Source organism: Canis lupus, chromosome 18 (genome assembly GCF_003254725.2).
Source record: "Canis lupus dingo isolate Sandy chromosome 18, ASM325472v2, whole genome shotgun sequence".
Taxonomy (NCBI): Eukaryota; Metazoa; Chordata; class Mammalia; order Carnivora; family Canidae; genus Canis; species Canis lupus.
Window position 1 is genome coordinate 6,617,643 of NC_064260.1, and position 24,519 is coordinate 6,642,161.

Below are 24,519 nucleotides of genomic sequence, written 5' to 3' on the forward strand. Positions count from 1 at the left end.
TGGTATTTCCTTTCCCCAAAGTCAATGAGACTCTCATAACACTCCAGCAGGCAGAGATCCAGTTAACTGCCTTCCCATGAGGACAGGCCTTGTTAAAAAGAACAAAATGCTCTGGCATGTTTCAAAATGGTTCTCTTTTCCCTTCAAGCTTGGAGAAATTGTTCTCTGATATTTGCTCTGAGGACTTGTTTAAACACCTGGAAGTAAATCTCATAATATGGTGGAGGTTTTCCTATGGTTAGGGTTTTTAACTCTCAGATGTGTCCACCCTAAGCTTCCAGCAATTTGTCAATTAGAATCCAGGGTTTCCTACTCCAGCACAGGTTCCTATGGCTATTTCTGCTCAAGAGTCTCTGGTCTGGTATTCTATACTCCCTGTATTTGTCTGTCTGTCTCTCCAATACTAAAGGCCACAGTTTTGGGCAGCCCGGGTGGCTCAGTGGTTTAGCGCTGCCTTCAGCCCAGGGTGTGATCCTGGAGTCCCAGGATCAAGTCCCACGTCCGGCTCCCTGCAGGGAGCCTGCTTCTCCCTCTGCCTGTGTCTCTGCTGCTCTCTCTCTATGTCTATCACCAATAAATAAAATCTTTAAAAAAATAAAACAAAATAAAGGCCATGGATTTCCCTGTGTCTTTCCCTCTCTTATGGTTCCAAGGAGAGAGTTAATTTTTCAGTCTGTTCAATTTTTTTTTTTTTTTTTTTTTTTTTTTTTTAGTCTGTTCAATTTTTTATGTGTTGTTAGGACAGAGTGGCAATTTGTAAGCACCTTACATGCAGAACTGGACACTTGAAGCCTTTTTTATATTCGAATAAAACTCCAAGTTTTTTATAGTCTGTATGAAATGAATTCATTTATTTATTTAGGAAATATCCACTGAATATTTACTCCGCCAAGAACTGGTCTAGGCCTTGGTGCTATAAGGGTAAACAAAACAATATCCCTGCTTTCCTGGGGTTTACATTATTATGGAGGTGATGCAATAAGAATATAGGTGACCCTTGAACAACATGGGTTTTGAAGCATGCAGGTCCATTTATGTATGACTTTTTTTTTCAATAAATGACGATGGTACTGTACATGTATTTTCTCTAATGATTTTCTTAAAAACCTTTTCTGAAGCTTACTTTATTGTAAGAATACAGTATGTAATACATATAATAAACAAACTATGTGTTAATTGACTGTTTATATTATTGGTAAGGATTTTAGCCTATACTAAGTAAGCTATTAAGTTTGAGGGATCAAAAGCTATATATAAATTTTCAAGTTCTTGGGGAGTCCGCACCCCAGGCCCAGTATTGTTCAAGAATCAACTGTATAAGACAATGTCAGGTAGAGATAAGGAGTCTGAAAAAACGTAAAGAAAGAATAGGATATAGAGAAGGACTGGAGGCAGTACTTCAGATGATTGGCCAGGAAACATCCCTGTGAGAAGGTGACATATAGGGAGAGACCTAAATAAAAACAGGAAGAGAATCTTGTGGACATGCAGAAGAAGAGCATCTCAAGCAGAGCAAATCATGATTGCAAATACTTTCAGGTGAAAATGTGTTTGGGAAAAAAAAAAAAAAAAAAAAAAAAAAGAAAATGTGTTTGGGGTGTGTGACTAGGAGAGAGAGGTGAAAGATAAACGAGGTAACTAATAGCAAATCATGGAGGGATGTAGAAACTTATGAGAGAATTTAAACTGAAGAGTGACATGATTAACACATGTTTTATAATGATTATTTGGTTACAGTGTGGAGGACAGACCATAGCGTTGTGAACTAGATGCAAGAAGGCTGGCTTGACAATCATACAGATGTGAAATTGTGGCTCAGACTAGGGACATGGCAATGGGATTGATGAAAAACAGTGGAATTCTTTTAAGCTAGGTCCAACAGGAATTGGTGGCAGATTAAATGAAGAGTTTGGGAGAAGGATCTTTCTGCAGTTTCCCTAAGTCTTGGGTCAGAAATGTATGCAGTTCCATGATGAAAGGAACCATTGCTTTCGGAAGGTCACCAACCTGAGGAGGCTTCTAGTTTGTTCTCATGAGTTTCAGTGTATCTTAGTGCCTTATCTAGCTCATTCCTGCTTTATAGCTGGCTTTTCTTCTTGATTCAGAGCAACCATCAGCTGCAAAGCTCCCGTCGATTTATTCACCAGCTCCCACAACTGTGTAAGGTCTATCTTTATAGTAAATTCCTTATTCTGGATCAGAGTGGCTATACTTTCCTGATCAAAACCCTGATTGAAAAAAATACAATAGCTTTATTAGCCCACTGAATAGAGAGAGATGTTCATTGGCCAGTTGAATATGTAAGAGATGTTTTAGCTGCTTCCATGAGTTAGGGATAACTCATGTCTTGTTCTTATCCCGTGGTAAATAGGTTTTTGAGTAGATTTTTTTTTTTTTTAAGTATTGGCTTTTAATTATATTGCATTGTGGTCAGTTAAGGTTGCGACTATCATTTCTTTGGTGTTTTTTGAGACATTGTAGTCTTTTTTTTTCTTTCTTTCTTTTTTTTTTTCTTAATGTCTCATGTGCTTGGGAAGAATGCATATTCTCCGTGTGTTGGGTATAGGATCTTATGGGTATCTACACAGTAGTTGAATGTAGATCTTCATAGAACTCTTAATAACTGTTAATAGCCAAGAGAGTAGAATTTTAGGTGAATATTGATGGGATCTAAGAAGGTATGTAATGACATATTTGTAAAAGAAACAAGCTACCAGGGAGACCTAAAAATCACGAACTTATATACACGTAATACCTAGTCTCAGAATAAATGAAACTTACTGAACTATACATTCAAGGAATTTTGATTTATAAATTACACAAATTGATAACAATAATTAAAAACCCAAATCAAATTTATGTATATGTGTGTGTTGCTATGGCGGTGAAACAAATTATATTTACTATGGCAAAAACAAATTTAAAAAACATTTATTAAATATCTACAAAGTCTACTTTTTGAAAGTTGAAGTTCAGCTTTCTTAGGGTAGAAGTTCAGCATTTGTGCATTCTTGTGTCAACCTGAACGTGAATTTAGAAAATAAAAAGTAACAGAGCAATATTTGTTTTATCATGTAGTTATGATAAAAGTACATTTTATAAATACATATATATGAAAAATATAGATTCACTTATTTTAGAAGCCACATCTTTCAAGTGCTGTGAGCTGCTACACATTTTCATACAAGTTAAATACTTGACGAATTCAAGTGGCTTATTCCAGAAAAGAAAAGGAAAAAAGCACAGTATTGTCCTTTTCAAGGCTGCCTTTCTAGGTTTGTAATCTCCTGTTTCTAATTTATGTATTCTATTATTTCCTTGTGTGTTCGAACATTTCAAAGTATTTATTTTATACCTCTTTTAGATGGCAGTATATTTTAAGTTCTTCGTGTTTATTCTATCTGTGGATTCTCTTTCCTGGCAGTGGAGTTCCTCATGTATTTTATAATTTTTTGTTGATGAGCTCATGCAAATATGCCAATTTCTCTTCTGTTTTCAGTATCGTTATTAATTTAAACAATGGCTACCATGCATAATGGGCACATTCATACTATTAAACTAAACTTTCAGTGCTTGGTTTCAAAAATTAATCCCAGAATGGAAAGATGCCCACTGGTCTTTGAAGTGCTTATCCACTGTCACAACAATGACGTATAACCATCACAAAATATCACTGGCATGTAACTATAAACCTTTATTTCACATTTCTGGGGTCAGCTGGAATTTGGCTTAGGTGGCTTTCATAATCTTGGCCATGTTTACTCAAGTATCTGGGGGTCATCTGGCCATAGATTGATTTAGCCCAGTCTCACCACTGCTCCCCATGCGTTTATCCTCTTCTTACACCTCTATTTCCATGACAGTAGAGATTCTGGAGAGAGAGATCAAGCTCAATTGTGCAAGGAATTTACACGCCTCTGGCCTAGGCTCCCAGTGGGATGTGACTGGGTACGGCTGTAGGGAGGGATGAAGAATGGAGGCCATTTAATGCAACTGTCACAATATTAGAAGATTGTTATTTAATTTTTCCTACTAAGATAATAAGCTTAAAAGAAGAACAGCTCTTTTTAGAAAGGACAGATATAAAAGTTTGGATATGAACCAATTTTTATTACATTAAAAATAATAGGGATTACATAATTATAAAGAAAAAAACTATAAGATAAACTCTTTGGAATAAGATGGAAAGAAATACAAATTCTTGGGCATATATAAGATGATTAATTTTGACAAGTTTTAACACTAAATCACTCAGAGTTTCTGGACATTAAATCTCTTCGTAGTTGTCATCTCCCAGGTCTTCAAGATATGAAGGTTCTTAGGCTGATTCAGTCACTTCTTGTCCTTTCTCTATTGACTATTTCATTCCTGTCTGTGTTTCCTCTTCAATGGAGCCAATGGCTCCTGTTTTCTTTTTCCTATAGCATTTTGCCTATTTATTATTATTTTTTAAATGACATCATATCTAACTCAGGAGCTGGGGCAGGGTTGCAAGAGGGACTATTCATATCAAAAACAGGAGCTAGGGGTGCCTGAGTGGCTCAGTGAGTTAAGTGTTTGCTTCCTGGGGATCTAGCCCAGCATCAGGATCTCTGCTCATGGGGGAGCCTTCTTCTCGCTCTCCCTCTGTCTGCTATCCTACCTATTTGTGCGCATGCGCTCTTTCTCTCAAATAAATAAATAAATAAATAAATAAATAAATAAATAAAATCTTAAAAAAGAAAAAAACAAAACAGGGGCCACATCTCACATGAAGCAGAAGAATGAATTGTGTATTTCTAGACCATGAATTCCCTGAGGCAAAGACTGCCACTTTCCCCTTGTACCCAGCACAGGACCCAGCATATAATAAGTGCTCAATAAATGGTTAATTCAGGGAAGATAGTGTGTGGTGGTGGTCGACTATTTGGGCTCTGGGGCCCAGCTTCTTGTTCAAATCTTGACCATATCATTTACTTTGGGCAAATTGATTAACTTCTCCATGTTTCAGGGTTTTGTTTTGTTTTCAGTTTAAGATAGGGATATAAGTTATTTCATAGGGTGATACATGAAAAGTGCAAATTAGTTTTTCTTAAGTAGTGAAAAAATTTATTGTGATCACAGTTATCTTCATTAATCCATTGATTAAATAGATAGCACAATAATAATTATTGATTTACTATACTAAACTATTTTAAAAAGCAATAAACTTATAGGCAATGTTTTTATTCCTTCTGTGATTATTACTAGAGCAATTAAAGACCCGGGTGAATAGTGTGGCTCTAAATATAAGTCAGCTTTTGTTATTATTACTATTACTGTTGGGGCTGATGACAACTATTAATATGGCAGGAAGGAGGATAGTTATGCATTCGATTGTGTCCCCCCAACAAAATATGCTGGACTCCTAATACCCAGTACTTGCAAATGTGACCTTATTTGAAGTTAGGGTCTTTACAGAGGTAATCAAGCTAAAATGAGGTCATAGGGTAGGACCTAACCCAATATGACCGTTGTCTTATAAAAAGGGGAAATTTGGACACACACACACACACACACACACACACACACAGAATATCACATGATGATGGAGACTGAGGTCTCTAAGTCAAGGAAGGCCAAAGATTCCCAGTAAATCCCTGGAAGCTAGGAGAGAGGGATGGAACAGTTTCTCTCTCAGAGGGAATCAACCCCACCGTCACCTTGATTTAGACTTTTAGACTTGGTTAAGCCACTTCTTTGTGGTCCTTTGTTCCAGCAGCCCAGGGAATTCATACAGAGGGGCTATAGCTCTAGGCAATTGACTGGATTCCTGGCATCCCCTATGGCATGCCAGCTAGATCTCCGCTTCCATCCCCCCCCCCCCCCCCCCCCCCCCCCCCCCGGCTAATTTCTTAAGGTTACAGCAGGTCCAGGAACTCAAGACCTCAAGGGATATTTTGTGACCGGCATACCTTTAGCTCTCAAGATAAACCTGAGTGGCCTTGAGAAAATCATCTATCCTGCTCTCAGATTCTTTATCTCCAAGATAAAACTGTCAGACAAAAGTGTCTAAGTGTTTCTCCCCAGCTAAAAATGTGATGATTCCCGCAGCAGTGATAAAGTTTAGCCTGACCTTCCATAACTCCCTTATTTATTCTGTTAGAGAACCATCCTTTATAAACATACTTAAACTGCATCTGGACTATATGTGCCTTTTTCTTTCCTTTTTTTTTTTTTTTTTTTAAACAGCTGTCAGCACAGCGTATTGGAAAAACATGGCCATAAAAATCAAGAGATCTGAAATCTAATCTTGATTTCAGATTAATGATCAGATAAAAATATAAAATATTATCATCTACTATCTGGAAATTACAGCTTAGGCTAATTTTTTTCTTATGCCTTAAAAGAAAAATCATTTTCAGTAAGAATGAATCTAAAATAAACTTAGTATGGACATAAGTGCAATATGGAGACTTCCGGGGTTTTTCTTCTCTCAGTCCTATTCACATTCTCTAATAATAAGGGTTTTTTTTTTTTTTTTCCCTCAAGGAATAAATCAACTGACTTCCCAGTGACAGCCACACAATTCATCTTTTAGAGGCTCCCAAGACCATTGTGATGTTGGAGTTCTGATATGTGCCATTGGACACATTTTTGCCCAGTGCTAACCCTTTTCCTAGGGTCGCACCGGGTGTTTGGCTGTAGCCTGGAGTCTTTGTAGAAGCATCTCAACAGGTAGGAATTCAATAAGCCAGTGTATGCCTGGTTCAACATAAAGGACGCTCACAAACGAAGCCCACGTGGCTTGTGTGCAGTCCTAAAAGGATACCCAAGTAACTTGTTACAAACGCTCTTCCTTTATTCATGGATTTGTGAACACATGCTATGCTTTTTTGATAAATAATCTTCCCAGGGATTATTTATCATAGCAGCTGGTAGCCTTCTGTGTTGTTTCATTGCCTACATCCGGTGAGAGCCCAGGCATAATTGTTATGTATTACCCTAGACTTCTGTTTGCAATAAGGAGCACACACAATGCCATACCAAAGTGAGTTTATTGACATTCCTTGAAGGTGGTGTGATGGAAGAGAAAGCTCGGCCTGAGTATCACGTGACATTTTTCTTGTTGATGTAAGCAAAATCAGCCCAGTAATGTGGACTTCTCCTGCTATTGACTAGAACAAAGACGTTTAACAAAAGTGTTATAGACATTTCCTTAGATAAATTGGAAGCTGCAGGAAGTAGGCTAATGGAACAATATTTACTCTATATACTACCTCTAGGCACCTTTTTTTTCTACTAGAACAAAGGGACTACATGTCACTAACAGGAAAATAACATTTTTTTCTTTTGGACCTTATGATGGCTAGAACATCCATCCCCGATTTTTATGATATAGTATTGCAGTAGTTTTAATAATGAACACTGAAGTACATAATAATAATAATAATAATAATAATAATAATAAAGCACCACATTTGTTATGTAAAGTTCTAACTACTTTCATTTGAAAGTGTTTCATCTTGACTGGGAAAACATTTGTGGCAATTGAGAAATTTTTTGAACCCAAATTTTGGACACATGGTTTGACACATGGCTGACAAATATCATAGATATTTGTCAAATATCAGATAGAAGGTCTGGCTTATCGACTTGCACGCAAATATACTCACCGCTAATGGACATATGGTCATGAATTAAAAGAGAAAAAGATTTAGAAGCCTGCCAAGGGATCACTTATCTCTTTTTAATTTCCTCATTGCCCTCCAAGCAAGTGTGCTGCATTGGTGGTGGTAGTAAAAAGTTCTCACAACTGCTGCCAACTTATATACACAGGAGGTTCCAGAGAACTCCTGACCCAGTAGAGGCAATTTCTATTTTTAGGATTATCATCTTCATATAATAGAATAAGATGTCATATCCAAGAAATTATTATAACACTTCATAGCATTTTAAAAGTATTTTTCTACTTGAAATGTAAGGTTTCTCTTATTTTTTGTTTGTTCCCCCAATTAAAGGTAATAGACTCTTACCAAAACTATTTCTAAAAGTTTGGTTTTAGGGGAATTGTGGTTTATAAGTGATTAGTATTATAATATGCCTCCATGGAGAAAACTCACACTTTTAAATTAAAAACAAATTATTAGTGGTAACAAACAGATCTGTCTTGCTCATACTGTCATATGATTGGGGGAGGCTTACACCTCCAGCTGGTGGAATTAAGAGCATAATTATATATATATAAAACATACACACAAACACACACATACAATTTTCATGTATTCCAGCCTCATACATTAGGGAATAATAGCTAAAGAAACATCACTTGAAAATCATAGGATCTTTCCATAACAACTGTCTGTATGCCTCTCCTCTCTGTCTTCACTTGGGATTCTGTACAAGGCTGTAATAGAATCCGGGACCCTGTCAAGCAAGCTTTGCATTCTTTCAGCTGACTTTGACATCAGCATTTCCTTTTGGAATTGTATACTTTTACCAAATACTGATTGTACAATGTTTTGTGGGATACGTTTAGCGCCAGGGCATCAGGGTGGGAGGGGGGGAATGGAAAGAAGGAAAACTTTGGTTGGAAAACCATTTATGCCTAAGATATCTCATCTCTATATATTTTCTAGGGTACCTTGTTCCTTCCATGTATGAGTAGAATAGATATCAAATAATCTAAGTAAGGTGTTAATTAGATATTTATGTACATTGTAAAGCTCCCCAGGAGCAGGTTCCATCTTTTAAACATCTTCCTCTGTTGCCAATGCTTAATGAAGAAGATAAGTACTAAAAAAGAATCAAGTGCTTGAATTAATAAGTCATACACATGTGTAACACTAAGTTCTAAAAACAAAAGATGTTCCCTATACTAGAGATGCTGTTCAAAGAGGTAAAATGGTGAAATTATTTGCATAATTCTTATGCTCTGGTTTGTGTAAATAATAGCTCCATTGGAATCCATAACTTTTCAGATACTTGACATGTATACTGAATTTTACAGATCCTTCAAATTTATATTATGTAATATGCACATTCCATCTTATCTTGGTAAATATTCTTTTTAGACAGTGACAGAAAGCTAAATTTTGGTAACGTGTTATTTCCTGATTGACAATAGAAACACAGCAGCAAGGGGTGCTGGGCATACTAAATATTCCTACTGAAAGAAGTTTCATTTTGGAGCACACGAAACACAATGCACTGCCTGGATTCAAACTGAGACAATGAGCACAAGGCATGGCTTCCTGTGAAATTCACTTTATCTTACATTTCTCACATTTGTCCCTTGTTTAATATATTGGAAACAACAAGGTGACATTTCAATAACGGGGGCCCCTTTAACTCTTCTTTTCCCAGTGAAGAAAAACACTTTCACATATGACATATTTCAGACCACATGGATAACAAGGTTAGAAAAATAGAAATGACCATTATGTTTGGACTTATTCCAAATGTAATCAAGAGGTTCGGCTGTATTTGGAGCCTGCAACCGTTTTTCTGAAAACACTAAGTTTTCTGAGATCTCTCTTTTACTGAGTGCTAAAAGAAACTGGATATCTATTTTGACAAATCAATGTGCCTTTGGGGTGTTAGGTGTCTGCTCCAGGAGAATTGTTATGGATGAAGAAGGAGTACTATATTGCCCTTGACCCCGAACAAGCACCATCACTCTCTGCAGCTTCTCATGTAGTGTGTCCCTGTGGACAATCAGATGTGAAGGAATTTGAACACCACAATAAAGAAAAGAAAAGGAAAAAAGTAGCATAAAAAAACAATATCAAAGTTAAAACAAAAGTCCATTTGCCAATTATCTTTAACAAAGAAGTTATGAGTTTATCTCATGAGATTATTATTTTTTTTCCTTTGAGAAGGAGAACTGTAGCTAGACAGGACAAAGCAAAGCAAAACAAAACAGTACAGAACTCAGGTATTCAAACCAACCTAATATGGTCTTCTTCCCTCTCTCCTGTTTGCTTCATCACATTCTACACAACACCATGGGGGTAGAAGCCTCATCCTTTATGCTACGTAATGAGATCTCCTTCGTGTGCACAAGTTTCTGCTTCTTGTGTGGTGAGTGTTCACAGGGGGCGTGCCCCTCCTAGACCTCTCTACACTCAGGTTGAGCCACAATCCCCACAACCATTGAGATGCACTGCATTGCATCAGCAGGAGGCATTTTTCTTGCTGTTGTTATTTGTTGGAAAATGTAATATTTGCACCATATATCTAGGTTAGTTCCAGCTGATGGGACTGATGCCATATATGAATCATGAGTTGAATGTATAAAAACTTCAGCTTTGCCACTGCTGTTTTTGGATGGATGGTATGCATGGGGAAAAGGAGAGTGGGAGGAAAAGAAATTGTTGATTGGCTCCTAGACCTGGAGTTGGTTATTAGAAATTATAAAAAATGGTGGCTCTGCTCAGAAGACATGGGCGTATAAAAGCTCGGAATGCTTAATGCTCAAATTTCCCTACATTTATATAAATGGAAGTAAACTTTTATTACCATTTGGTCAAGTGTAGCATAACTTGCATTCCTATTTCATTGTTAGTAATGGAGGTATGTGGAGATACACACAGACCTTGAGACAGCTGTTGTTTAATATTGCATACAGGCTAGCAGTTCATCGAGAATAGAGGAGATAAGCCTGAAGGTTGGATCTCAGAAGAAGGCAGTTCTTCATGCACAGCTTTTGTCAATCCTGATTTGGTTTGAAAATAAAAATCATGAAATACCAAAATCAAAGGAGAGTTGATTCAGGGAAAGGGCAAGGGGATCATCCCAGAAAGGGTGATGTGACTGCCAGGAAAATGTCAGGTGAGTTTCCATGTCCTCATTCAAGTCCAAAGGTGCTGGTTTCTTCTACTGCTGTTAGCAGCTTTTCATACAACATGGAGTACGAGGGATAAGGTGGAAGATCCAATCGGTTGAAGCAGGTGTGTGCCCTGAATGGGGAAGAAAAGATCGGTGAAGGTGTTGGTTTCAAAGGTAACAACTGGTTTGTATGTATCTGTGATCCATCTGAAGCTATGAAGCAGAAGTGAATAAAAAGTGAGCACAGCCACGATTTGGGACCCCCATAAAGCATTGCAACAAAGAATGACAGCCTTCTAGACAAAATAAACCAGTTGAGGGAGTAGAATAACTAGAAACAGACGGTTTGCATTTATTAGCAAACCACATTAACGTAGAACGGTACTAGCAAGCCAGACATGAACTCTATGGTACCAGCTTTATTCTGCAACTGAGATATGAGCTTGGGTGTGGTCAGTGAAAGAGGCGGAAACCTAATTATTACCAGAGGATCATATTCCCAAGTCTCCTTGTCCAGCTCTGATTTCTGGGTCACAGTAAACCATGGGCATGATGTACACGGGCCACCGGATGCCCTGGAATTTTGAGATCCAATGCTCTATTGAGTCAGGTGTGCCCCGGTGACTGTCTGACTCTTCTCTTTTTGGTGGGACACCTCTAACCTGACACCAGACACCAGAATGCTGCATTTCCAAGAACAGCTGAGCTTAGAGAATAGTCTTCCCTGGTTGCCTGGAGCATCCTTGTGCCCCAAGTTGTGCCCCACTTTGTCGTACTCTTCCTTCATCCTGCAGGCCCACGCACGCCAGTATCTGGTCTAGATAAGGAATGGCTTCCCCTGCCTTGCATTAATGCACAGACCAGGACCAGACCCTGTGTCACCTATGGGGCTCAGCGGTGAGCCGGAGAGGCCCAGGACACCCTTTCCTCCTGTGGAACTTCAAATCACCTGAATAGTTTCTTCCTGTCAGGTGTTCTTTGTTTTTATGGAATCTTTGGTTGAGGCCAAGGCCTGTACCAAGTTAGGGAGGAAGATGGGAGTGGGGGGTGCAGCTCAAGGTTAACTTCATGCCTTTTGCTCCCTAAAAGGGGTGGTGTGTTGCAAAGGTGTTTTGAGAAGCCAACTAGCACCAAAAAAGGGTAGATTAAAATGAAATGAAATAAAGTAATAAAAAATAAAAGAGAAGAAGATAAAATATCACAAAACAAATATATATACAAACAAAACTCTAACCAAAGAGACCATTCTCCCCTCATTTGAATTTCATTTGGGAGATTGAATTCTTCTAATTATAAGATCCCCAGGGAAGTTGTGTATTATTTATACCTTTGTTTTCAGAGTTCCTGATCAGGCTGATGCAGTGGTCAGGGTACAAGGGAGCTTATCTGGGTGTGTGCGTGGGGGAGGGGTGGGGAGAGGTGGGGGTGGGGGTGGGAAAAGCAGGGAGGGAAGGTAGGTTTACTTGTACAGGAAGAACCAGGGGAGGATGCTGTTGTATTTGCCTCTCAACACCCATTCCTCCTTCTGCTCATAGCTCCCTGGGAAATGACCCCCCAAATCCCTCCCCCCACCAGCTCCAACAGTCGGCACAGGACAGCAGTGCATCTGGCCTTAGGCTTCAAGGACTTAACTGGGAAGAAACATAAAAACAGACCAAGATTAGAGGAGGTCTCAGATTATGATCTAAGATTCATTCCATCAGGTCTACGGTGACTTCACAAGAGAATAATTAACATATTTTACCTGAACTCATTGGAGTAAGAGTGGAAAAGCATTCATTAAAATGAGTAGGATGACAATTATAGTGGCTTCTCTATGTTTAGAAAGATTAAAACTAGGACATACTTTGGGCTCTGGGTAACCACATTAAGTGGCACAGGACAATCCCAAGTATGCTTTTGAACCTAGCTGAACTAGTTAAGCATGAGATATGAGCAGCCATCATTGTCTTGGTTCTTTAAAGTGGCACTCATGAGTGGAAAAGTTACAGCAAAAAATCCCATATTTGCAAACCAAATTAATGCTGTAAAAGGTAATTTCTGGGAATAATCTGAAAGCATTAGCAAATGGCACCTTTTCAAGACCTTGCTTGAACATCTCGAGTTTCTTCAAATTGCTTTTACCGTATTTATCACCAGCCTTGGTTAACTCTCTAAAATAGATTCTAGTTTATAAACTAGAATGAACAAACACAATCAAATCGTAATTCAGTTCAACATTCTTAAATGCTTGCAGTCCTCCAGGTGTGGTTCTGACAGCCCAGAGCATCTGCTCACTTTCCTCCCTGGGCACTGTGCCCAGTCCTCTGGGGTGTGGGGGGTTGGTGGAAAAAGTACAAAACCAGGGGTTGGAAGACCTCTATTCCAATTGCAGTCTAAACCACTTATTAGCTTTATCACCTTGGGAAAGTCAATTAATCTTTCTGGACTCAGTTTTCTCACTTGTAAAATGTGACTAATAATATATGCTCTGTATACCTGGAGGGGTTGTCGTGAGGACCAATGTTAGAATGCACATAAATGCCTTTTGTAATCTGTGAATCATCATTTAACCATGAGTTTCTCTTAATAATGCAACCACAATTGCAGTTATGGTTTCAGGAACTGTGTCACACCTGTGGGGACTCAAGACCCTCAGCCTTTTTCACATGAGCTACTGGCAGATGAATCGCCTCATCTCCTGTTTGTGCAACTGATATTTTGGAACTCCACATGGATCTTTTCAATCACGCCAGGTCAATTTTCACTCTGTTGGTGTCCATCTAGGGTTCCAGCATTTTGAGATAAGTCAGGATTTAGATTGTGTCAGTCACCGTATTATTTGCCCTTCTAATTTGTATCATCTTCATGATTGGTTTTCGTGTCTCCTTGATTTTTTTTCCAAATTATCGATTAAAATGGTAACCAATGCCAAAGACAGTATGCTTCTCCTCAGAAGAGACCACTTTAAGGCTGGTCAAAAGCAAACAACACTACTAAAAGCAAATAAATTGCTGCTCTCTGCAGCTGGTTATTCAGCTAGCTGTGAGGCCGCTTTTGGAAGTCCTGTCCCCCCTTCACGCCATCTCCTTCCACTGCCCAACCACAGCCTCACTCTATAGATGGTTCTCACTCTCATCACTACTGAACCTACTCTTTTTTAACCTTTTCAAGAGCCTCTTGATCCCCAAATCCAGAGGCTCATTCTCTATCCCGACTTCCACAAGCTCTTTAAACGCCTTTGACATCTTTTCTTCTTGAATCTCTCTCTCCCCTTGGCTTCTCTATGGCTTCTCGGTGGCTGTCAGTTTCTCTTCTGAACTCCCAATGGCTCCATGAAGCCTCCATTGTAGCCTATGGTCCATAGAGCAGGGTTTCTCACCGTGGTACTACTGCTATTTTAAACTTACTAATTCTCTGTCTTGTGCATTGTGGGTGTTTAGCAGCATCTTCGGTCTTTACCTGCTGGATGCCACTAGCACCCTTCCACCACAACCAGAAGCGTCCCAGACATTGCTGAATGTCCGGGAGGGAGGCAAAATCACCTCTCCCATACCCTTTGAGAGCCATCCCTATAGAGTAAGCCAACTGCCCAACCTTAACCAACCCCCCCGACCCCCATCCACCTGGGCTTGGGCTCAGTTTACATCTGCAGTGAAGTTTGTTGTCAGAATTCTGTTTGCAACTTTTATGCAACTGCCCATTACTCCTAGTTCTGTAATCCCTGGTCCCTGCTTCAAACGTAAACCCCTAAATTCATCTCCTCTTTTTTATTCCATCTCCATGCTATCTTGTGCTATGTCTACTCTGACTAGCTTCCACACTTTTCTTTCCTGTGGAGCCACTCCTCTGTACCCTCCCCAGCCCTTGTTCCATGGCAAGAAAACTCTCCCACTCTTCCCTTCTGGACATGGCCAACAAGTCTTAGCACCCGTTCTCAGTCCCCATGAGTGGAGATGGCCAATGATCAGCCTGCCACACTCTGTGATGTAGAGGGCACTTAGCAGTCTGCTCGGTCCCCACTGCCGATTCTAGATCATTATTTTTCAATCTTTGATTAAAAATTTCTGTTCCTTTTACTCAGCCATAAAAAAGGATGAGATCTTGCCATTTGTGACAACATGGATGGACCTCGAGGGTATTATGCTAGGTGAAATGTCAGACAAAGAATGAAAAATACCAAATGATTTCACTTATATGTGCAATCTAAAAAAAACAAAAACAAAAACAAACAAACAAAGCAAACAAACAAATAGGAAAAACAGACTCATAAATACAGAAAACAGTCTGGTGGTGGCCAGAGAGAAGGGGGTGGGAGGATGAGCAAGAAGGATAAAGGGGAGTAGGAGGTAAAGACTTCCAGTTATGGGATGAATACATCACAATAATAAAAGGCACAGTCTAGGGAATATAGCCAATGGCATCATAATAGTGTTGTAGGGTGACAGATGGTAGCCACCATCACGGTGACCACAGCATAACTTATAGACTTGTGGAACCACTATGCTGTACACCTGAAACTAACGTAACATCTTGTGTCAACTATACTTAAATAAAAATGAATGAATAAATAAAAACTAAGAGGTAATCAGATGTTTAAAAATTCTGTTCCTTTGAATCTCATGCCATTTAGATATTTCCCCCCATAACTCCAGGTTTTATCTGGAATTTTATTTCAATCAAATAGGATAGATTAGAAAATAGGGCATGACATCTGCAGCCAAGAAGGGTAAAGTGTTGTTTTCAGGAACCTGTATTTCAGACACACACGTACACACAAGTAGATAGGCACGTACTGGGTTGTGGTGTTATGTAAAAGGTATTTCCTTCTGTGGCCTATGGCCGAAAAGTTTGAAAATCACTGAAAATCAGTGATCTAGACGCATCTTCCATACCCTTGGATCTTCCAGCTCATTACATTTATTAAAATCTCTGGTACTTTGCTTAAATCCTCCCCATTTCAGGTGTTCCCACCAGGCTGTGTGGCATCTAAGTCTACATGGATGGCATGTTCAATGCCCTAATCAGCCAGCTCCTCGACCTCAAACTCAGGGACTGTCCCACCCATCTTTTACTGAACTTTCTTCACAAGACACTGTAAAATTACATTCTGGAAACCACTAGTCTCATAACCCTCTTTCCTAACCCTCCCACAGTTTTTAGGAGGCAAGGACATGAACTGATGTAAAGGTTTTATCTGGCCTGGCCTATGGTTAGGTTTACTTGTGACACTATTTGGTTCTCTCATCTGGGAAGCCAGTTGCCTTTCTGTAGGGGGAAGATCTGAGAACAAAGCAGCTCAGACCACCTCTCCTTCCAGTGTGGGCAGTGTAAGTTGGGCTCACATTCTCTGAGAAGTCCTGGGTCATTTGGTATCTGTTTGGCGCCCCTGCCAGCCTCTGGGCCCTTCCCTGCTGCAACTCATTGCAGATGCTGCCTCAGGGCTTCCTGCCATCTGCCATGTGGTCAGGCTAGGTCTATCCAAACTGCTATTCTTGGAAGTCCGAAGTTACTACTTTCTCTTCATACATTGGTGACACTTTTTAGCTTCTTGGATCTTCAGAAAATGTATAAGGAAGACTAGTAGGGGCTTACTATCCAGGGGGTCATTTTCACTGTCCTCCCAGAGGCATCTCAGAACTTGCTTCTTGGGACACTCTCAGCCCAGGGTAAAGTCCCTGCCTCCCCAGGATGCTCTCTGGGGTTTGCAGAACAGCAGATTTTTAGGGATGCCTTGGCCCAGATGTGAAGAGCCTGATTATAAGCCCAATGTCCATCTTATAAGCTCTTAGTGTGGGTTAATATTAATGTATATTTCAAAGCTTCTCAAAAGCAAATATGTAACTAGACTCAAACTGTGACCCCCAAATGACAAAAGCTATTCTTATTTCCATTTCCTAAAGAATAAAACAGAGACTCCTCAGCAGTCTTCTCTCTGTGACCCATCAAGACCCACCTATCTTTCTCAATCTCATCCCTTGTATCACTTTGGGTGTCTTGTCCTCCACACTGGTTGGGCTCTCCTTCCTGAACACTTGCTGGCCATCTCCCACCTCTAGGCCTTGCTCATGTTTCTGTTTCAGCCTGGAATTTCCTTCTACCCATTCCTTGCCCCTCGATGCTCACCTAAGTGTCATCATCTTTGCGGCATTTCCTCCTGCCAGTTCAATTGGGAGCGGGCCTGTATTCTATTATTTTCATAGCACCTTCCTCTTACCTCCCTTTCTCAGTGCTCCTCTGATTCCACCTTGTGTTGTACAAAATTTATTCTTATTGGGCTGTGTTCCTCCCTAGACTATAATCTCCTCTGGAAGGTGGATGGTTGTATCTTTGCCACTCTTCAGGGTACACCTTATGCTGGGGTGTGTGTGGGTGCTATGATCAAGTGGTGATTCAAACTCATTTCTCTAAAATGAAAAAAAAAAGAATGTTTCCAAATAACCTCATCTTCCAAATCTATCATTAAACTAGACAAATGGAAATCTTGCCTTTTTAGCCTTATTTTCTTGCCAGATTTAATTCAGTAGGCTCAGCCAACAGCAGACCCACACGAATGAGCACCAGGGTCTGCTGAACAAGTGTGTGAAGCCAGTGCTGAAAATTGTGCCAAGGCTTTAGGCTCTTATTGACCAGTTGGGCACGCACTCTGTTTCCTGGGCCACCTGATGCCCACTGACATCAGGTGGGGGGTCTTCGGGACATTAGAAGGTCTGGGAGATCTGGATGCAAGTCATAGTTCAGTAAATCCTTCCATTGGGATTTAGCCATAGCATCTGGGAGGCCACAGGGAAACAGCAGAATTAAATGTGAAGCTTCTTTTACAATTAGAAAATATCATAGTAGAAGAAAATAATATGGATCAAACTTCTCTTGATGAGCAACAGTTCTGTGGTACCTATACAGGAGTCTCTTTAGTGCTCTTTCTTTCACTGAGCAGGAAAAGGCTGCTCAAAGTGGCCTAGGAAGGACCCAGAAGGTGTTAGAATTCATGGCATAGGAACCTTGTTCTGTTAAACTGCCTGGATCCCTGGTGTCTCCTTTTCTGCATTTATCTCACAACAATCTCCTTGACAGCTTAATATACAGAAGTCACTGTAGAGACTCAAGAAATACATGCTCTTGTCCTGACATGTTTTAAAACATCGTAGGAAAAATGTGACATGTACATGCACAGTCAACCTACAGAGTATTGTGTGATGCGATGGAGGAGTACAGATGCAGTGCTAGAAGGGTTACTTTGGGCCCCCAGCCTCCCCTGCCACCCTCACCAGGTGATCCAGTCCTCCTAAAGTTAAATTGGGCTACGAACAGATAGGAAAGCTTCCTACACCTGACACAGGGATCATGACACTGTAACCTAAATACCATGAGTCATCAAAACCCACTAAGAATATGGTCTAAATTCACCTCCCAGAGACTCTTCCCTGGCATCTTTCACCAAGAACTCGTATAACAGTACTTTGGGTGGCAGGAAAGGATTTCCTCCCAGAGGATCATCACCCAAACTCCAATACCGAGGTCTACTGGCCCTCTGTGGTGGGTTTGCCGGAGGCTGGCAGGAGCCCCTACCTGGGGAGAGACGTAATTTTCCCCCATTTCTCTATGCAGAAACGCCGAAGCCCATTGCTTCCTCGGAGGGCAGCGAAGCCCTCGTAGGGCACGCTTGATGTTCCCGTGACGAACTGAAGTAATCTCAGCCTCTGCTCATTATTGAAGCGCTCCACGGCGGCCCAGAACCAGCGGATCACAAGATGCCCATCGTGATACCCTGAGTGGGGCAGAAGGAGGGAGCCAGTGAGGATGTGCAGGGAGGAGGAGGAAGGGAGAGAGCAACGGGTGTGGCAGGGCCAGGGAGACCCCAACAGCTGCCACCGGTCTGCCGGGTTCTCTAACGACGGCCTTCACACAGGTCTATGACCTTCTATGCCATCGGGTCAAGTGTCACAACAAAAGCAGATTTAGAAAATAGCCATTTTATAAAAAGTTGGACTTTCTGAGGGGTGTCCTCAGAGATATCTGCTTTCATGGGACCCCACCAGCCATTTTCCTGCCTCATCTAAATGAGACAAGGGGTGGCTAGGGACCCTTGGGACCCTAAGAGACAAAACCCGCATCAACCTAATATTTTACTGTATTTGTCTCTGTCCTGATAGCTTAGTTCTTGGTAACCACGTACTGGGGGAGAGTCTGGAGGGAAAGGGCAAGCTTGCTGAACAGAAGACGCCTGGATCTCCAGCAGCCATCAGTGCTCTTGGAGCGGCTGCCCTCAGGCCCGCTGGGCCGGTCAGGCCACTGCCACCAGTAGAGTTAGGAGAGCCAGCCTGGGCAACCGGCTCAGGTCAAAGAGTCACCACTGATGCAAATGCAAGAGGCATCTGACCTGGGAGAAATCTGTGTGGGCTGGGGTAGAAAGAGGGAAGTGAGGTGTGCGTGGAGGACGGGAAGGCTCTGGGTGAGTGGAGGACAGGAGAGCTAGAGAACGACAAGAACAAGGAAGAAATCTGCAGGGAACAGCAAGCCCACCAGCGCAGAGCGGGGTCTGGTGAGGGCCGAGGGGAGACTTGCCAGGAGCCTCAGAGGGCGGTAGCAGCCAGGCGGAGACCCTGGGACTCGCCACTGGGGCCAGCGGTTTCCACGCCATGCCAGGAAGTGCCCCGTGATCCCACAGAGGCTCCTCAGGCCCAGTACACTGGGGAGAAGAGGGAGGCTGGGGTGGGGGGCCTAGCTCTCTCTCTGTGGTTTGGATGGTTTCTCTATAATATTTTACACAAGGAAATGGTTTTGAGACTTAAAAAGAAAAATTTATCCATTTTGTGGATAAGGAAGTGGCCTGGTGAAAATAATGTTTCAGGAAGACGGGAGACTAGTTTGGCAGGGTGAAGGTGAATAGGTGGGAGGACTTAGAAATAGGATTTGGGGAAATAACAGAACTGTGTTGTGGCAAACCAAGATTGAGGGGAACGGGGCTCCAATCCTACAGGAAGTGGGATGCACTTCCCTGGTGGCATGTATCCTAGCCCAGGAGCTGGCCTCTGGGTGGTGGCTCTTGGTAATGAGTCTACATGGAGTTAGGCCAGAGCCTATCCCAATGGGGATCACCTGAAGGAATGTTCAGGATGGAGGTTACAGGAAGGCATGTTATGAGAACCTACTTTGCACATGTATTGAGATAAGGCCCAGTTTTGTGTTTTTTTTTAAGATTTTATTTATTTATTCATGAGAGACAGAGAGAGAGAGAGGCAGAGACACAGGCAGAGGGAGACACAGGCTCCCTGTGGGGAGCCTGACATGGGACTCCATCCCTGGACTCCAGGATCACACCCTGGGCTGAAGGTGGCACTAAACTGCTGAGCCACCTGGGCTGCCCTAAGGCCCAGTTTTTTGTAGTCTTTGAAAAGTGATGGAATATATGTTATATATAGATATAAAATGGAATATTATTTTATTTATACTATTTTATTATATAAATAAATATGTATTTGTATTATAATATATTATATTTATATTAGGTATATATAATGATATAAATAAATATATATTTATATTATATTTATATTATTTATATATAATGATATAAATGAATATGCATATTTATATTTATATTATTTATATATAATGATATAAATGAATATATATTTATATTATATTAATATCATATATAATATATTATTTGCATTTATATTATATTATTATATAATTATAATTATATATAATTCATAAATATATAATTACTATATTATATTATTTATATGTAATTTATATAATCATATAAATATTTATAATATATTATTTTATTTATATATTTTATATTTACGTTAAAATATTATATAAAAATATATAAATATTTATATATTTATATAAGTTATATATAAATATATATTATATATTACTTTATTTATATATTTTATATTTATATTAAAATATATTTATAGATAATGGAATATTATTCGACCTCAAAAAGAAATGGAGTGATGAAACACTATAGCCTGGACAAACCTTGAAACAGCAGGCTAAATGAAGGGAACCAGGCCCAAGGCCACATGTTATATGGTTGTTTTTACAGGAAGCACCCAGAATGGGTAAATCCATAGAGACAGGATGCAGATTGAGGGCTGCCAGGCTGGGGAGGGAGGGGGGGAGGCAAGTGTTCAATGGCAGGGCTTTTCCCTTGGGGGTGAGGACAGCGTTTTGGACCCAGCTAGAGGTGGGGTCGCAGGGCCCCGGGACCGTAGCAAACACCTCTGCTCTGTTCACTGCCAACCAGCTACCGTGAGGCTGGCTAAGGTCGCCTGGGAGGCCACCGGTCAGACAACAGGGTCGTGGCCTGCACCCCCCGCTCACCGCCCCGGTACTCCGTGTTGTTCCTCCAGTCGTTCAGGTCGATTTCCGCGGTCCCAGCGATCACCAGCTCCAGCTCCCTGGCGTCGAACACGGACACAAGCCTTGAGTCTACGACCTGGAACGAAGATGAGGCTTCAGGTCCAACACCCTGAAGGTGTAGGCATGACCACTCCTTCTGTGGGTTACGCTGGGACACTGACCATCGTTACAACTCTTTTTGTTTTTTGGTTTGTTTTTAATGAATGTACTATCTTGTCTAGGTTCAAAATCGTGGCCTCTGCGTCCTGAAACACAACCCACTGATGAGCTGGGAGCTCGAGAAAGGTCCCAGGGTTTTCACTACCTGGGATACTCCCTCTCAGAATGATGTTATGAGCCAATCCGACCTGATGTTCTCTAGTCATATTTAAGTTTCCAAGTATCATTGAATTTTAAAGGCAGGAGGTCCAAACACTTTGAAGTGACTTGAGGGCTTTTACTATTATCATTTCCCTTGAAAGGTATCCTGTCTCCCACACTAAACTATGACTTCTTTCCTAGAAATGGGCATTCTACTTAAAAAAAAAACCAAAAAACTGTATTTCCCTTCCTTTCTCCACTCCGGCCCTTCGTCCCCCCTTCAAAGATCTGGGAAGACCTCCTTTGCTAGGTCGCTGAGCTCTGACTTCAGCCTTGTTGCCACATGGATTGGGGACAACTGAGCACCTCCTCTCAACAAACTGTGGTGGACAAGCCAGCAGGCAGTGTTGACCTCCACTACGGGCAGAGAAAGAAACCTTCCAAGACCCAAGCTCTGAGAAAACACTGATAGTGTCTTGTTTCTAAATTGCAAAAGGCTAAAGGACACCAGCCTTGGATGCCCAGGAAGCTGGCAGCCGTCCCCGTCCTCTTGATTTATTACCTTAGTGGGGATCATATGGCACAAAGTGACACTGTAACGAAAGAGAAATCTAGCAAGAGTGGACAATGTGCCCCAATGCCTTCACTACACTTAATGTAATTTCACTGAGTGAAAGGAAACAGCATGCACATGTCCTGACAAGAGACACTGAATGTTTGCATATGTGTCACAACATTTCTGTGAGAGCATTTTTCACCTGCCACAAGAGGAAGGTTTCTCAGAGATCTTGGACTCCTCCTTTGTCTACCCTAAGGGGGTCCTCTCTGCACCCTGGTGACTGGAGTTGAGCCCTCCACCCACCTTGGTTCTTCTCCTTTCCCCCCAACAGGCTGTGGGGTGGTGAGGGCCCTGGCCCTGGCCTGCCTTCCTCAGCCAGGCCTGGGTCTCACCTCGTAGAAGCCCCGCACCAGCGCCTCCGTCTGCTGTACCACACCACGCTCCACCCGCCACTTGACCATCCTCTCGATGTATTCCTTCTTGTTCTTTTCCGTCACCTGGGTGTTGGCTCCTCCAGATTTCAACTCCCTTTCGGTTACCTTGTGGGGACACATGAAGACTGTGATGCCTGTTGGCTCAGCTGACCTTGCAGTGACACATATCAATTCTAGTAGGGTGAACTATTTACAGAAAGTCTTCTTCACATGGGTTCGGCCTTCTCACCTCCTTAATTCTTTTTCCTTTCCTGGAAGTTACTACAAAAGCTCTGATTGTTCTCAGAGGATAGTTATGCACCTCGGAAAAGCTGCATTTTTTGATGTGTTATAATGGGGAAACATATTTTCTTGACTCAAGAGGCATAATGGGACTAAACGAAAAATGCCCCTGGTTGTCCTGGGGGAAAAGATGGACCAGAAGGTCCTGATACTCAATTCCCCCAAATCCCAATTAGATTACATTCTCAAAAGCCACCAGCCTCCCCACCCAGAGCAGATCATTGACAGGAAAATGGCAGAGGATGGGAAGATGGCTTTTACAGCTGGGTATAATATTGGCTGGAGAATGGCAGAGTGATGTTGAGAAAGGAAACGGAGAAGGACCCTGCCACTTAGTACGGTGGTGCTTGTTTGTTAGGACAAATGAATCATTAAGAGAAGTTATGATCTGTGCTCTATCTTTTGAAAGGCGAGGCAGGGGATGACATGTTGGAGATTTTTATCAAAAGTGTTGGGCATTGGAAGGGATTGTCCGTCATCTCAAATTCACTGAAGGGGTTCATCTCACCACTCAAAGCTGTAAGAAGGGAGGCATTGCTGTGTTTAGCCATTGGTTTAAGAAACGTAGATATGTGTAGTTGGCGTTCGTTGACACAGGTACCTAAACAGTCTGCAGAAGTCTGATGTTATTTTTTCTTTTATCACTTAGGTGACTAGTGCTAATTATAAAATACTGGCTGGTTTAACATCCTAATTGCCACTCAATATCCACATTCCTTGGAACCTCTGATTTTCAGCTGCCCAGTTAGAGACGAATTCCTGACCTTGCTTTAGCTAGGTGTGCCGTGTAACTAAATTCTGGCCGGTAAGGTGTAAGCAGGAGTGTTGTATGGCACTTTCAGGAACCTCCTTAAAGTAAGGGGCTGTTGCTCCTTTGTCCTGCTGCTTTAGGCACAAGCAGGATGGTTGGGGCACTATTTGCTTCTGGGCCTAAAGTAGGCATTGCAGCCGTGGGTTGTCTAGACTTTAATGTGAGAAAAAAATAAACTTAAAAAATAAACTTAATTTCAGTAGGGTCATTTTGGGGTTCTTCACAGGCAGCTGACCCTAATCCTAACACACACACACACCTAGGAAAAGCCTATGATGTCTTTCATCTGCATCTACCTGCCTGCTCCTCAGGATCTCCTAACTTGCCAAAACAAGGGCTATAACTCAGTTTTCTAAAACCATTAGTGACCTCATTTCAAGAGGAATGAGATCTGTTTAAGCTTTACACAGATATACATTATTCCAGATCTACAACGCAGCCTTATTTTTATCATTGGGAACATTTTAAACTTCTCTCTGAGTTGTTCAATGCCACACACACATTAAGGATTGATCTTTTGTACTTTCCATGTTATTTTCTCCCCCTCTCATTTTATGGGTTCAGTTATTCGTAGTTTACTTCATTTTTTTGAGCAGGTAATATGTGTCCATGAAATAACATTCAAATGGTATAAAGGGCCATAAATGAAAAGCAAGCTTCTCTCCCATCTCACCTCCCAGCTATATAATCTCCCTACCTGGAGAAAATTGCCCTCACGTCTCTTCCAAGGAGAATAGACATACATACCAGGGAATATGTATATATCATCATTTTCCCCCATAAACGATAGCATATTATGTACACTGTTCATCACGACACTTTTTTCACCTAACAATGTACCTTGACAATTGTTTTATACCAATCCAGATCTGACTTATTCCGTTTTTGTTGTTGCTGTTGCAATACCCTTCTTACTGTTGTAAGTTGATGGCTGGCATGTCTTGCACTTTTTAGTCATACATCCCACTGGTTCACTATTCCATTGC

The 24,519-nt window shown here is 41.2% G+C and overlaps 1 protein-coding gene across 5 annotated transcripts in view; it reads right to left on the minus strand.

Annotated features, from left to right (window-relative positions):
- Nucleotides 1-6,997: 6,997 nt before the first annotated feature.
- HECW1 (HECT, C2 and WW domain containing E3 ubiquitin protein ligase 1) overlaps nt 6,998-24,519 on the minus strand; it is a 448,536-nt gene continuing 431,014 nt past the window's right edge. For all 5 annotated transcript variants that reach the window (XM_049096371.1, XM_025449281.3, XM_049096372.1 and 2 more), the window contains 4 exons: nt 22,399-22,545; nt 21,109-21,223; nt 18,337-18,535; nt 6,998-10,919 (listed from right to left, as the gene is read on the minus strand). In XM_049096371.1, the coding sequence (XP_048952328.1) occupies nt 10,808-10,919; nt 18,337-18,535; nt 21,109-21,223; nt 22,399-22,545 (573 nt within the window). In that variant the 3' untranslated portion in view covers nt 6,998-10,807. The remainder of the gene's footprint in view (nt 10,920-18,336; nt 18,536-21,108; nt 21,224-22,398; nt 22,546-24,519) is intronic.